The sequence below is a fragment of the Ipomoea nil genome, unplaced genomic scaffold, assembly GCF_001879475.1.
Source record: "Ipomoea nil cultivar Tokyo-kokei standard unplaced genomic scaffold, Asagao_1.1 scaffold2036, whole genome shotgun sequence".
In the NCBI taxonomy this organism is placed as follows: domain Eukaryota; kingdom Viridiplantae; phylum Streptophyta; class Magnoliopsida; order Solanales; family Convolvulaceae; genus Ipomoea; species Ipomoea nil.
Window position 1 is genome coordinate 6890330 of NW_017618464.1, and position 14674 is coordinate 6905003.

General features: G+C 34.1%; 1 protein-coding gene across 1 annotated transcript; it reads right to left on the reverse strand.

Moving 5' to 3' along the window:
* Positions 1 to 6552: 6552 nt before the first annotated feature.
* LOC109147868 lies at positions 6553 to 14264 on the reverse strand. Its single transcript, XM_019295526.1, has 10 exons — positions 14231 to 14264; positions 13539 to 13676; positions 11803 to 11940; positions 11139 to 11300; positions 10967 to 11035; positions 10451 to 10892; positions 9441 to 10369; positions 8130 to 9347; positions 6742 to 8044; positions 6553 to 6649 (listed from the first exon to the last, which is right to left on the reverse strand). Exons 1-10 carry the CDS (start codon positions 14262 to 14264, stop codon positions 6553 to 6555), a joined length of 4530 nt encoding a protein of 1509 aa, XP_019151071.1.
* Between the last annotated feature and the right edge of the window lie 410 nt (positions 14265 to 14674).

Below are 14674 nucleotides of genomic sequence, written 5' to 3' on the forward strand. Positions count from 1 at the left end.
TTGGACGATAGAGAAGAAATTGATAAAGAAGTAAATAAAATAAAAATTAAAAAGACAAGTTGATGCGCCTTGCACACACTAATGGTGCCCATCGGCTCATAAGTTGGCCACCCTTGAGCTTATTTTTAATTTTTTTTTTCTTTTAGGGATGCTCTTAGGTTATGGGTTCAATTTTATTTTATTTTTTTAAAATCAATTATGATGGAGATATAGTTGTTTTCTATATAAATTAAAGAATGTGTTGTTCCACCATAAAGGTGGTTGAGTGGGTAGAATATAGTTTTTGTAGTATAATGTCACAACTATTTTTTGTCAACACCTTCTCGGTCAAACATGTCGCAGGTCTTCCTTTGCTATTGTATATTGATTAGTTAATTGAATTTAATTCAATATACACTCATTATACATAGAAAACATTTTGCCTAGAATCCACATTACTACATCTTCAATTCCTGCTTCTGATCTTGGCATATCGGCAAATTTTTTCGTCCGACATGCATATAATGAAGTGATTAATGACTAATAATCACAACATGCATGTCACGTTAAAATAAAGATTGGCTTACCAATTACGTGTGTCACATGTAATACTCGTCTAACACTAATGGGAGCTTTTAAAATGTCATTAATTTTGGTTCATTGGTTTAGTGTATATGCATGCAGTGGTATGGAAGTTAGTGATGCAAGTTGGAGTGCATTGTGCATAACTAATTAATTAAACTAACGCCAATATAATCCTTAATTAAGTGCTTTAATGTGTCATTACAATTGCATGGTGTGTGGAGAATGCACAAGTGAAAATTCTACTTTTATGCACTTTTCTTGTCTGCTTCAATTTAAATATGATTAACATTTCACTTTACTATTTAATTAAGGTAATTATATTAACCTTTATTAGTAAGTGCACAATCTTTCAAATCACTACGGCCTTTCGGTGATTTTCCTTTCAAAAAGCTAAGGCATTTCCATGCCGTACACATGAAATATTTTACTTTATCAAACACTAATTAAAACATGCATTGCCAATTTAAAAATAATGTGGAGTCTAATTATTAGTTCATGAAATCAAATAGATTATGAATAAAATGTTATGAATGACATAAACCAACAGTCCAATTATGGCTAAGGCAAAAAATTAAATACATATTAGCGTTCAGCCTACAGAATTAATCTGGTCAAAATAACCATTGAAGGATAATTATGACAATGATTACAAATTAAATGGTTATTATCTTGTAATTAAGAATACACGTGCCGTGGCAATGAATGCTACAACTTTATCATATGGAGGCTTCGTCCTTACTCCTTAGAGCATCCTTATCAGTTGGAGATATTAGGGGGAGAATGTAAAAGTGAGTAGGAAATAAAATAATGTGGGAGGAAGATAAAAAAAAAAAATCAAAACTAATTTTATAAAGAAAATATATAAAAAATAAGTAGCTCATTTCTTTATTGATTCTCTTTCCTCCATCATTAATTCCTTTTCTTGGACAGAGTAATATTCCAACATTTGCAGATGCTCTCCATTCTTTCTCTCTCTGCCACCATGGCATTTAGACCTCAAAAGTAGTGAATTCTCCCCCCTTTCTCCTTTGATGTAGATGCTCTTAGTGATTGTGCTAAACGTACTTATTGTTTCCAAAAGGTTGAACCCCAATTCTAAGGGTCTCACACATTCCGGTCCGACAGAACATCTGGGAGGATGTAAATAGGAGCCCCCCTCACAACTCAATCCCTGATTATTCTTTCTGACTTTCACCTCTATGACCAGTTGAGCTAAACGTACTTATTAACTCTATTAGATCATGTTTTGTACTTTTGTTAGGTTCATTCATAGATCAACGAACTAACTTACTCATGCTTTGGTTGAGATAGTTGACTTTTAAATTGATCCTTTGATTTGAGAGTCAACTACCTCGGGCCGTCTAGGTGTATTATGCACTTCATTCATTAAAAAAAATACTAGGAATAAGAATCAAATAGGTCATCAAACTGCACACGATAATACAGTGAATTTGGCTTAACAACGCGACAAAAATGTCTATGCCTTTCACTTTTAAGTTAAGATTTTCACGTAAAAATAAAATAAAATTATGTGCTTACTTTATTTTCTACAATTTATCTATATTTTACATTTTGAGTTTATGTTAGTCTATCCCACATAAAATGAACAAGCACCATTAGCTCACAATTATGAATTTAGAAACTTGATAACCCCACTAGATTTCAATTGAATTATATCTTTCTTTCTCTCATAAAATGTATCTAAAAAATAGGTATCAAAAATAAAAAGATTACTTATTATTATGTATAAAAAATAGTACGTTTATGACTTTATTCGATCATGTTGGAATAGAGACTACATGATGAAGCTATGGAGAGAAGCAGAGAGAATGAGCCGAGAGAAGAAGAAGATTTTATTTCTGATATTCAAGAGAGTTCGATTACAGAGAAGATGAAGAGTTTATATACGGGAAAGGAAAATATGAAAAATATCTAGCCGGTTACAACAGATTTTTGTGGCTTGAGTATTTACTTTAGTGCCCTTCTTCTTCTTGCACGTTTCATCCTCCAACACCCCCCCCCCCCCCCCCCCCCCGTAAGCTGAAGCGTGTAGATCCTACATGCTCAGCTTAGATACAAAAGAACGAAGTGGAGAATCAATACAACAACCATAACAACAGACATTTTGGCCTGTGTGCAGAACAACTTTGCTAGACTGATATTCAATGATGTTGTGAGGAATGCCAGCTACATTGATGAAGCAGCCAAGGAAAAAGTTAACACCATTTTCATCTTTAACTGGTGATGAAAGTTACTCGAACCGTGATCTTGAAAAGACATAACAGCAAGTTGCAAAACCATTCTATGATGCAAAGGTGCAGCCAGCAACATTAGTACCCGAACAAGTTGGAAACATGTATACAGACTTCTCTCTGCAACTCCACTCCAACTCTCCAAGGCTTTCTTCTTCGTACAACTCCATAGCCTGAAGAACAATTGGAGCAGTTTTCTAAAACCTTCACTGAAGAGTGACTACAGGATTTCTTTCCATAATCTACAGACAAACGCTCCATGTCCTCTTTGCAAAGCTGTTGGCTGCATCCTCCTTACCAGATATAAGTTGCTCTGGATGAAACAGTTGCCTGTATGCCCCACTTCTCACATCATCCACAATAGTAGGCTCAAGATCAACAAGTACAGCTCTAGGCACATGTTTGCCTGAACCAGTTTCACTAAAGAAGGTGATGAAAGAATCATTTGCAATACCAACTGACGCGTCACTAGGCATCATGCCGTCGGGTTGAATGCCATGCTCAAGGCAATAGAGCTCCCAGCAGGCATTGCCGACCTGAATTCCGGCCTGGCCGATGTGTACGCTGATGATCTCTCTCATCTCTCTCTCTCTCTCTTTCTGCTGAGACCGAATTCGCAGACGGATCGAGAGAGATTTGGATGCTGGATTTTCCAGATCTTCTCGACTATATTTTCTCTGCGTGAACAGGTTTGATGCGGAACGGCTATGGCGTCCTTGAGCTCTGCCTCCAGCAACGCCGCTTCCTCCGGCGCAAGTCCGGCTCGCACCATGTCCTTCACCTGAACTGGAGAATGAATGATCGGTAGCGATGGACAGATTCCTTGGATCGCCTTCCGCTGCGGATCGGCTACGGAAATCTGTTGCTCTGAACTCAGATTCCTCTGCGGAATCATTGACGATGCTGATCGTGATCGAGCATCGGCTTTGTTGCTACGCATCCTCTGCGGATGGATCAGAATTATCCTTTGCGGATTGATCGGAATCCTCTGCGGATTAACTAGGATTGCACAGGGGTTATCGTTGCGGTTGATAATCAAAGGATTGTCTACTTCCTCGACGTAGTTCCTCTGAACTTGTGGTGAGAGATTCCTCTGCGGAACCGTAAGATTTGGATGAACTGGCGATTCAGATGTCGGCGTCGCTTCATTGACTTCTCCGGCACCGAAAAGTGCAGCAGCGTAGGTGAACTTCCACTGCTCTGATACCATGTTGGAATAGAGACTACATGATGAAGCTATGGAGAGAAGCAGAGAGAAGGAGCCGAGAGAAGAAGGAGATTTTATTTATGATATTCAAGAGAGTTCGATTACAGAGAAGATGAAGAGTTTATATACGGAAAAGGAAAATATGAAAAATATCTAGCCGGTTACAACATATTTTTTTGGCTTGAGTATTTACTTTAGTGCCCTCCTTCTTCTTGCACGTTTCATCCTCCAACAGATCATCCTATAAATTTTGGCAAATGAAATATAAGAAAAACAAGGAAACAAAAACCAAACAATAATTTTGGTGAATATTTAAGGAAAAAATAAAGATGAGATATGAAAGTAACGTAGCGTAGAACTGATGCATGAAATGTCCCAATTCAAGCGTGTCCTTCAAAAAGGTGATATGATTTATGAGTTATGACCTACTACTACACTTGCTTTCGCAAAATCAATGTTCTTCCAAAATCAATGTCATTCAATTCTCACCCCTCCAAATCATCTCATTAATTATATTTCACCACTTTCTTTATTAATGTTTTAGCAATACTTTTTTAAAAATAAGTTTTAACTCCAAACTTAAATTTCACTCACTGCTCCTACCTTGGAGACGTACGGGTAGATGAGATAAATTACAAAATGTGATTGGTGAATGAAGTAAATTACAGATTGTGACTAGTGAATGAGATAAATCGTGGTACGTAGATGAAGTAAATCACAGAGTGCGACTGGTTGATGAATTGAAGTAAATCATGGCATGCATGTGTTACAAGTTACAACTAGCCTACAACAATCGTTATATTGTGGACCATAGTCCACGTTGCAAGGTGGACACCTGACATGCAAATTCATTTTAGTATAGTGAATATTCATTTTTAATGTACTACATGTTCATTTTTTAAAGTTATTTTAGTGTGTCGTATGTTCATTTTTTAGGTAATATACTTAAAAAATGAACTTTCAATATACTAAAAATGAACATATATTATTGACCCACAATATAATTTGCCAGCCTGTGAACCCCAAAATGATTGCAGACTAGTATCCACAAAAGGTCAAATTCATACCTCACTTTTTGTGCAATATATATATATATATATATATATATATATATATATATATATATATATTCGTTTTTATTCTTCCAAAAAGCTGAACCCTAACCCTAAGATTTTTTTTTTTTTTTTTTTTTTTGTTTTCATGTAAGAAGGGATCTATGATATTGAAATTTTAATTATAATCTCAATATTTTGTTAGTTCAAGTAACAATATGTTTGGATGAGTAATTGAATATGCATCACTTTTTATTCTTAAAATACAATTTTATTGGGGTATGACATTATATAATGTTTTAATTGTATGATCATTAAATTGAAATTTCAATTCTTTGACCTTAGAATTTCACAATGCTATATAATTAATTACATAACCTAATAATCAATTGGGTATATATTAACTGAATTGATTTACATTGAAGCCTCTTAACTTTCAAGAATTCAACTTCTATCCAAGAAAAATCACTCAATAAATCGCGATCTAACATTTATGTATAAAAATTTTATCTCTGATCTATATTGATTCATAATAATGTAGATACTAAAAATAGTAAAAATTATGATAAATTAAATTGTGTATTTTTTTAAACAAAAAGAAGTAAAACAATTAAGAAAAATTGGATAAGTCTCGATTAAAATACTCTCAAAAGATCTTCACAAATAAAGATCTTTATATAGATAGGAGGGTCATGAACTTATTTGATCCTCTTTCACTTTTCTACTTGCAAAGTTTGAAAGAAGGTGCGCAATTATATTTTTATAACTTAACACAATTAAAAATAATATCAATTTTATCAAATTACAAAACTAACTCACCATCTCATCTCAATATAAAACAAGTCCCTAATCTATTTATCTCTAGACTTATCTTAGAGTTGAACATAGTGATGAGATAAGTTGGAAGAAAAATGCAACATAAGAAATATTAATAAAAGTTTAGGTAAGTGATTAGCACGCGCAAAAGATAAGCATTGTATCGTGCATTATATATTTACTAGTAGGTGCACCCGCGCGATGCGCGGCTATATATATATTATGATATATATACAGTATAATATAATTAGATGAACCAATATATAGTTTGAATGCCTAATAGTATGATATATATACAGTATAGAATATAGTTATTATCTGAATACAGTGTGAAATGAAAAGTTGTGATTTTATTAGACATTGATGAAAATAGTAATTTTATTATACATTAAGGGACTCTACGTATATAGTACATAACAGTATGAGGTATAATATAATAAGAATAAGAAACATAATAAGAAACGTATTATTGAAAGAAATTGTTAATTGTTATTATACATTATTGAAAACTTCTTTGTACACAACATTTTTAGTCGTACTAAGACATGGTACACTTTCACCGCAAATCAAAATTTTCAAACCCCTGGGGTTACTAACTCTTGAAACAGCTACGTATAGTTGTCCATGGTTAAAGACCGGTTTTTTCAACAACAACCCAACTTTAGCAAGCGTTTGTCCTTGACTTTTGTTGATTGTCATAGCATAGGATAGCATCAAGGGAAATTGCTTTCGTTGAAATTTGAAAGGCAATCTGGTATCTGACGGTGTAAGAGACATTCTAGGAATCAATACTCTAGTTCCTGCATTTGTACCGCACATGATTTGGCCTTCCAACACATGGTCACCCAACCTTGTAACAATCAACCTTGTACCGTTGCATAATCCTAATGTGTGATCAATATTTCGCAACAGCATAACAGGTGATCCAACTTTCAATGTCAAAGCATGATTTGGTACTCCAGAACATCTCAAGGCATTCAAGAATTCCGGAGTGTGCAAATCCGCTAACATGTCCACATTGGCATCTGACTTACACACAGAATCACAACTCAGGTATGTCTTACCCTCAGAAGGATTATGGTCATTCATGTATTGGTTAACGGCATCCACCACATCCAATGTTGGAGCTAAAATTGCACTATGATTAAGATATGACAAATCGGCAATTCCCATTCGGAAATTGGGGAAAGTGCTATCAACGATTGTAGCAATAGGGTCATCTTCACACTTTAACAACAAATCTTCTGGAATAGTAATCTCTGAGTCCCCCTCAAGTTGACACCCAATAATTCCGTCACCTATATTAGCTATCCATTTTGCAAATTCCTCAATCTCCTTGCACTCGGATTCAGATTCAACAGTTTTCAAGCGTAGATTCTTAGTTAGCCTCAGGACTTTACAGGATTGCCATAGATAGGATGAGCTAATGCTCGCTCGAACTATATCCGGTCTAGTACCCTTTGGAATTACTGGTAGAATTTGCCTGAAATCGCCACCCAGAACAACTGTCTTACCACCGAATGTCATATCAGAACTCCTTGGATTTACCAACCGCATCAAATCCCGCAAAGTTCGATCCAATGCTTCAAAGCAGAATTTATGCATCATTGGGGCTTCGTCCCATATTATCATCTTTGTTTGCACAAGAAGTTCCGCCAGTTCACTGCCGTTCCGTATGTTGCATGTGGAATCTTCATTAACAGATATCGGTATAGCAAACCGGGAATGTGCCGTACGGCCACCAGGTAATAACAGCGAAGCTATGCCGCTAGAAGCAACATTTAAAACTATTTGACTCTTAGACCTTAATGCGGAAGAAAGTGCTCGCCACAAGAAAGTCTTACCTGTCCCTCCATAACCAGAAACGAAGAATAACCCACCTTCCTGGCGATCCACGTCAGTTAAAACTTCATTGTATATTGCATTTTGTTCGTCTGTTAACTGCCTTACCAATTCTTGGTTCTCTTTCTCCTGTTCGCCACGATCGTATGCTAATTCTTCTTGAATCAACCTATTTGCAATAATATGTAACGCACCAAAATTGGCCGTTGGCATCTCAGGATAGTCCTTCAAACTCTTACCATGATTAGATAATAAGTTCTCAATCTGAACTAAAGCAAAGTTCATTTTGTGGGAATCGGTCAACACAAAATCTGCATAAATATATATAAAAATTTGTTGTTATAACCAAAATACTTTAAACTTGACTTAATAGTCTTAAAAAAAATGTACGATTACCTCTGTTCTGCAGTTGTGAACGGATTTTGTATTGGGCATCGTCTGATAGATGTTGCCAAACGGCATGCCAAACTATTTCCGGTTTCCCCATGCAACTGCTCATTAGTAATGTCACGAACAATCTCCTCAATTGATCTGCTGACGCCCAACTACTGGCTTCATCTATTGCATCAACATATTCGTTGTCATCATCAACTAAACCCCTTGCATAACACGCATCTCTAAATGAGTCATATTGGACTCCATTTACAGTCCTAATATCTTCGTAACTTTTAGGGCCGCGTACTTTGTTCAACAAACACCTCAAATAGAAGATTTCACCAGTAGCTGGAGGGACATAGAATATACGTCCTATGGAGAACCCTTTCTTTCGTGGCTGCCATTTTCTAAGGTCTTTCTTCCAAACGAATCTTGTTGGCATCTCAACATAAGTAAGCTCTCTGGCATTGGGGTATGTTTTATTAGCTTCGAACCATTCTAAGAACATGCTCTGTGCTATCGTAGGTCTATTCACAATGTTCTCAACTGCATCATCATCTGCAAATATCACACTCTGTTGATTAGGAAGGTGAAAGCTTAACCTCTCTACCGAAGGCGCACGAAGTTGTATATCAAACCCAAACAGACGCCAGACCGCTTCACACGGGGATATGTACCTACAGTCATAGTACATATTTATCTCATCTACTGCTTTGCCATTCTCGTCATCATTGCCTGTTTTGTAAAATTCGGCTGTTACTCGATCATGACCCTTGTTAACATACTTGAACAGGTACTTTATTGACCTTGATTGGTTGCACCACTCGACATTTATATGAGCCTTGTACTTGAGCAATAAATATCTATTGTGCGGTACCACATACCTGTTGTCCAAGGCGATCCCGTTCTTTGTAACTACACTGCCATTGTCTCTCCTTCTATATACCGGGTAACCATCGTCATCAAACGTAGAACTATCAACAAATCTCTTAGGAAAATGTTTAGAGCATCGTGCATTTACCATGCATGGAGAATTTGTCCTGGCTTTTCCACATGGACCATGCATCATAAATTCCTCTACCGCCTGGTAATACTCAGCATCATTCTTTTCATCGGGAATCTCTGCTGAAATTATGTTGTCTAGAGTGAGAACTTGCCTAACTTCTTTACTTTTCTCCAGAAAAAGCAATATATGAGCATGCGGAAGACCTCGCTTTTGAAACTCAATTGTATATATGACTGTAACAACATACAAATAAACATAATAAGGTTAAGCAATTACATAAAATTTATTTAGATTAATTGATTTAAAATACAATAACAAAATATTACCTCCGGCAACAGGGCCAAATAGTTGATTCTTTCGACAATCAGCTATCAAAGCATCCAACTTAATCTTAAATAAGCGGCAAATTATGTCCGGCCGGTCTTCTGGCTTCAACCTTTGATCTTTTAAAAACCGTTGCACCTCAGGCCACTTCGGATTGCATGTAAAGGTTATAAATAAATCTGGGTATCCAATCCATCTACATATTGTCATTGCATCTTGGTAGTTTTGTATCATATATCTAGCACCACCCGTAAAACTCGAAGGTAGTATTATTCTACGACCTTGGGCTGCAGGGCTTAAATCACCCCTCGTCAAAGCATCAGTCAGTCCACTGTAACTCTCACACCTTAGGCTTTTTTGGTGTGTCCTTATATAAATTAGTCTTCCAGACTCAACCATTGTGTAGCCATCTACAACGAATTGTTGGAACAACCGCTTTGCAAATAATATGGTACTTGGAGCTGACTGTCTAGATTGTATGCGGTAGCAAAAAAACTCCCTGGGGCTAATCCTTTGTCTACCACCAGAAGAGCGCCTGCCGACTACGTCGGCGAATGCAATGTCCTCCCGATAACCATCTTCGCCATATGGAAACAGAATAGGGTATTGCAGTGGTAAGTATGAAGGATTTAATTCAGTAATCCTCTGTAGTTGGCCACCCTTCGATTGAACAATAATATCACGCTCTTCAATACTGGTATCCAGATCGCCAACGATTAAAGCTGCTACTTCAGACACTTGAGGCAGATTATATGTCCTAGCATCTCTAGTTCGTTTTCCCAACAACTTTATTTTTACTTTGGCGCATGGATTAATATCCAACTCAGACATAGCCATGCGAAAAGACTTAACCAAGACATTATTTTCATCCAGGTCTTTCTGAATGACATTCACTATTTCTACATGAATGTCATCTTGGTCACCAATACCCCTACAACAACATATACTTGGAATTGATATTTATTTAGATAAAAAATAGTATTCAAATGTGTAATTACGGAAACTTCTTTACCTCACAGCATTTATACGGTTGTTCCTTTCATTTGCCGTGTCGTATATGTATAACTGGGCAAAATGAGGTTCTTTGCCTTGTTCTGGAAGTAAAGTGCCCATTAGGTGGTAGTTTTGACCACTTAATCGAAAAATTGGAGGTGCTCCACCCTTGTTCACGTTCTTGTCAATTTTTCCACCCATGGATGTGAAGCAGAACATGTTGTTGTAGGTCCTAATGTTGTGTAAAAATTCTTTTGATAATTCGTCATTGCCGAAAAAGAGATCAAATATACCTTTTGGTGGCAACTTATTATCCGGCAATTTGATCTTCCCATTGTTGCAACACAACATAAACAGTGGCGATGCTTTTGTTGACAAATTTTTCTTCCTTTCTTCAAACCAAAACATAGCCCCACAATGTACGCACTGATTTGTTGCATCACCAAAATCGCAGTATTGACCTGAAACCAAATATATACAAATTTAAATACTGATTTATATTTGCTGTATATATAAAACAAACAAACATACATACCATTTTGTGGACCAGATGATGTCCCAATTCCCGAGGTCTGCCTTACAGCGTCACCCGATAAATTTGCATCTGAAATTAAAAAACATTTAAAAATTATTTTTAATATTGAAAGACTGACCATATGTACTTTACTTATATTTGTTTGAAACACCACAGGGTAGTATTTTAGTACCAGCTATGTTCTGATTTGGGAAATCGCTCACCGCATTGTTACTTTCATCTTCAAAGGCAGGTAGCAAGTCTCTGGTTGTTACCTGGTCTTCGACAATTGCATATTTATCTAATGGTTTACGAATTGCAAATTCATCTCCTATTTGTGTATTGGATTGCCGTACTGTACACATACATAATATTAGACAAATTTAAAGAATAACAATATTTAAAGTGACAAATAATTGAAACCACTACATTTTATGGTACTGTAAAAAAAATAATTTGGTAGCACGTAGTAACATAAAAAGGATAGAATTCTTAATACTATAAATTAAATACACCTAACATTATAACTTATGGTAACCTAGAATATGAAATAGTAATTTAACTGTATAAGTATTATTATATTTTAGTGGAAAAATCACATGGTAGACCATGGTCCACAATAATATGTTCACCATTAATAGAAATAAAAGAGAAAAAAGTGTATTTCACTAAGTAGAATCTATGGAATTAATTACACATATCAAAACAAATGAAACTATTTTAACAAAAAATTAGAAATTGAGATTCCAAAATAAATCATATATCAGCCAAAAATCCACACATACTTATATGTACCATGAGTTACATTATAATTAAATTCACAATGAGTCTATAGCAATTCAGCTTAGGGCATTTACCGGTAGTGATGTTACTCAATGGTGTGATATATTCAGAGAAACATCCTCGCTGGGGATTTGTGTAAGGATTAGCTGTCGTACGTTGGTCTTGATCTTGAGCAGTATTATTCGTACAAGATGAGCCACCGAAATGATTTGCTGTGATTTAAAATATACCATCAAATTAAGAACTAATTCCAATAATTATAACTCGAAACAATTCAGTACACATAACAAAAAAAAAAAAAAAATCACTTGCACAACTTTAATACGTAATTGAATATAATTATGTAGACGATGGTCCACATTCTAACTTAAATACAATTCAAGTACGACAAAAACTATATATGATTAAGTACAATGTAATCAATTAATTACATCTAATCAATTAATTACAAATTGATATTAAACATGAATTACATTATAATTATACCATTTAATTTTACAAAAAGCTTCGAACAAATAACAGTATAACGATATTTAAATTAACAATGAATATATAAAAAGGATAGAATTCTTACTATTATAAATTAAATACACGTAACATTATAATTTATGCTAACCTAGAATATGAAATAGTAATGTAATTGTAAAAATATTATTATATTTTAGTGGAAAAATCACATGGTAGACCATGGTCCACAATAATATATGCACTGTAAATAAATAGAAATAAAAGAGAAAAGAGTGTAATTCACTAACTAAAATCTATTTAATTAATTACACATATCAAAACAAATTTAACTATTTCAACAAAAAATTAAAAATTTATTTTTAAAAAATAAATCATATATAAGGCAAAAAATAGTGAGATTACAATTCCACACATGCTTATATGTACAATGAGTTACATTATAATTAAATTCACAATGATTGTATAGCAATTCAACACCGGGCATTTACCGGTAGTGATGTTACTCGATGGTGTGATATATTCAGAGAAACATCCTCGGTGGGGAATTGTGTAAGGATTAGCTGTCGTACGTTGGTCTTGATCTTGAGCAGCATTATTCATAAAAGATGAGTAACCGAAATGATTTGATGTGATTTAAAATATACCATTAACTTAAGAATTAATTCCAATAATTATAACTCGAAACAATTCAATACACATCACAAAAAAAAAAAAAAAATTCAATTGCACAACTTTAATACGTAAACGAATAGAATTATGTACACAATGATCCACATTCTAACTTAAATACAATAGAAATGTAAAACTATATATGATTAAGTACAATGTAATCAATTAATTACACCTAATCAATTAATTACAAATTGATATTAAACATGAATTACATTATAATTATACTATTTAATTTTACAAACAGCTTCGAACAATTAACAGTATAAGGATATTTAAATTAACAATGAATGTATATCAATTCATATATTGGGATTTACCATTACTGATGTTACTGAATGGTGTGATATCCGGAGAGAAACAACATCCCAAAGGATTTTTGGCAGGATGATTTGGCGTATGTTGCTCCTTACCTTGACCAGCATTAGTCATTAATGATGATTTGAAAAAATTATTTGCTGTATGAAAAAAAAATCAATTAAAAGAGGATAAAAACAACAGTAAGTAGAACAGTTAACATTTTTTAAATTAATCACACATAATGCTATTCATTACGCTAGCTTATGATTGTAAATTGTAATTGTTTTAAATAAGACTTACATAATAAGTAGACTTATAAAAAGGTTTTATAAATTCACAACGATGCTATATCAATTGAACTTAGTGGATTTACCGTTAGTCACGTTACTCAAGGGTGTGATGTTTTGAGACAAACACCCTCCAAGAGGAATGCGGGCAGGATTTCTTGTCGGAGACTGTTGTTTTCCTTGATCAGAATTATTCCTTGATGATGAGTTGCCCAATTCATTTTCTGCGAATTAAAATACAACATTAAATTTAATAATAATCCAAATAACTAAAAATCATAAAAATGAATTACACATAATACAACTAACAGTACATACTTAATTTCAAATTGTTAAAAATTTACCTAACAATTATTTACAAATTAGTGGTGTGCCACTAAACACACCTTACCGATAATCTAATTGTGAAATATATATAACCTGAAATGGTAATGGCTATATAGTAACACTAATTTTATTTGACAAAATCTTAAGTATAACATTGTCCACAATAAATACCATTACAATTGTTAAGATTATATATCTAATTAATTACACATAACAATTAAAAATTAAATAAATAAATAAATAACTATATACATATCTATATATTTATTTATTAATTTATATCTTTAACCTCTTTAAATATATTATTTTCGGTATATATATAATTTTCCGCATATAATTTATATATATATATATATATATATATATATATATATATATATATATACAATAATATATCCAATATTAATGTTTTTTCTGTCGGAATTTCGAGAGAAGAGGAAGAAGGGTCTACCCTTCTCCTTCTCTTGAGCTCTCCTTGCTCTCATGTCTGAACAGATCTGTTCTTCACCTCTCCCTACGATCTTACTATCTTTCTCTGTCAAGCCTAAATCTAGATCAGTCCTAAGTCCTAATCTCCGATTCAACTGTTCTTATTGAACATTGTTCCTGGAGAAATTGTAGTCGGGTCTCGCTTAGCATCAATCCGATTAGCAGTACACAATCCCGATCTTTCCTTTCTGTGAAAGATCTTAGTGTTCAACAACGGTAAATCGTGGCAATCGCGTTTCAGTGAAGGTAATTCTCCAATTCTAAGGTTATTAATTTGTCAATCTACACTAAATTTGTTTAGGTTTCCTACTTTTCGTTGTTGTTTGTTCTAAATTTGATCTATGTTTCTTGATCTATGCATGCATATCAACAATCATAGCTGAATTTTTTTGATTTCAGATTTGTC

Bases quoted from the DNA above. Each gene is read 5' to 3' on its own strand.
- LOC109147868 (XM_019295526.1), bottom strand. From the start codon at position 14,264: ATGAGAGCAAGGAGAGCTCAAGAGAAGGAGAAGG. The intron at 13,677-14,230 runs GTAGACCCTTCT...TTTAATTCGCAG, and splicing joins AGCTCAAGAGAAGGAGAAGG to AAAATGAATTGGGCAACTCA. The intron at 11,301-11,802 runs GTAAATGCCCTA...GTATGTGTACAG, and splicing joins ATTGAGTAACATCACTACCG to TACGGCAATCCAATACACAA.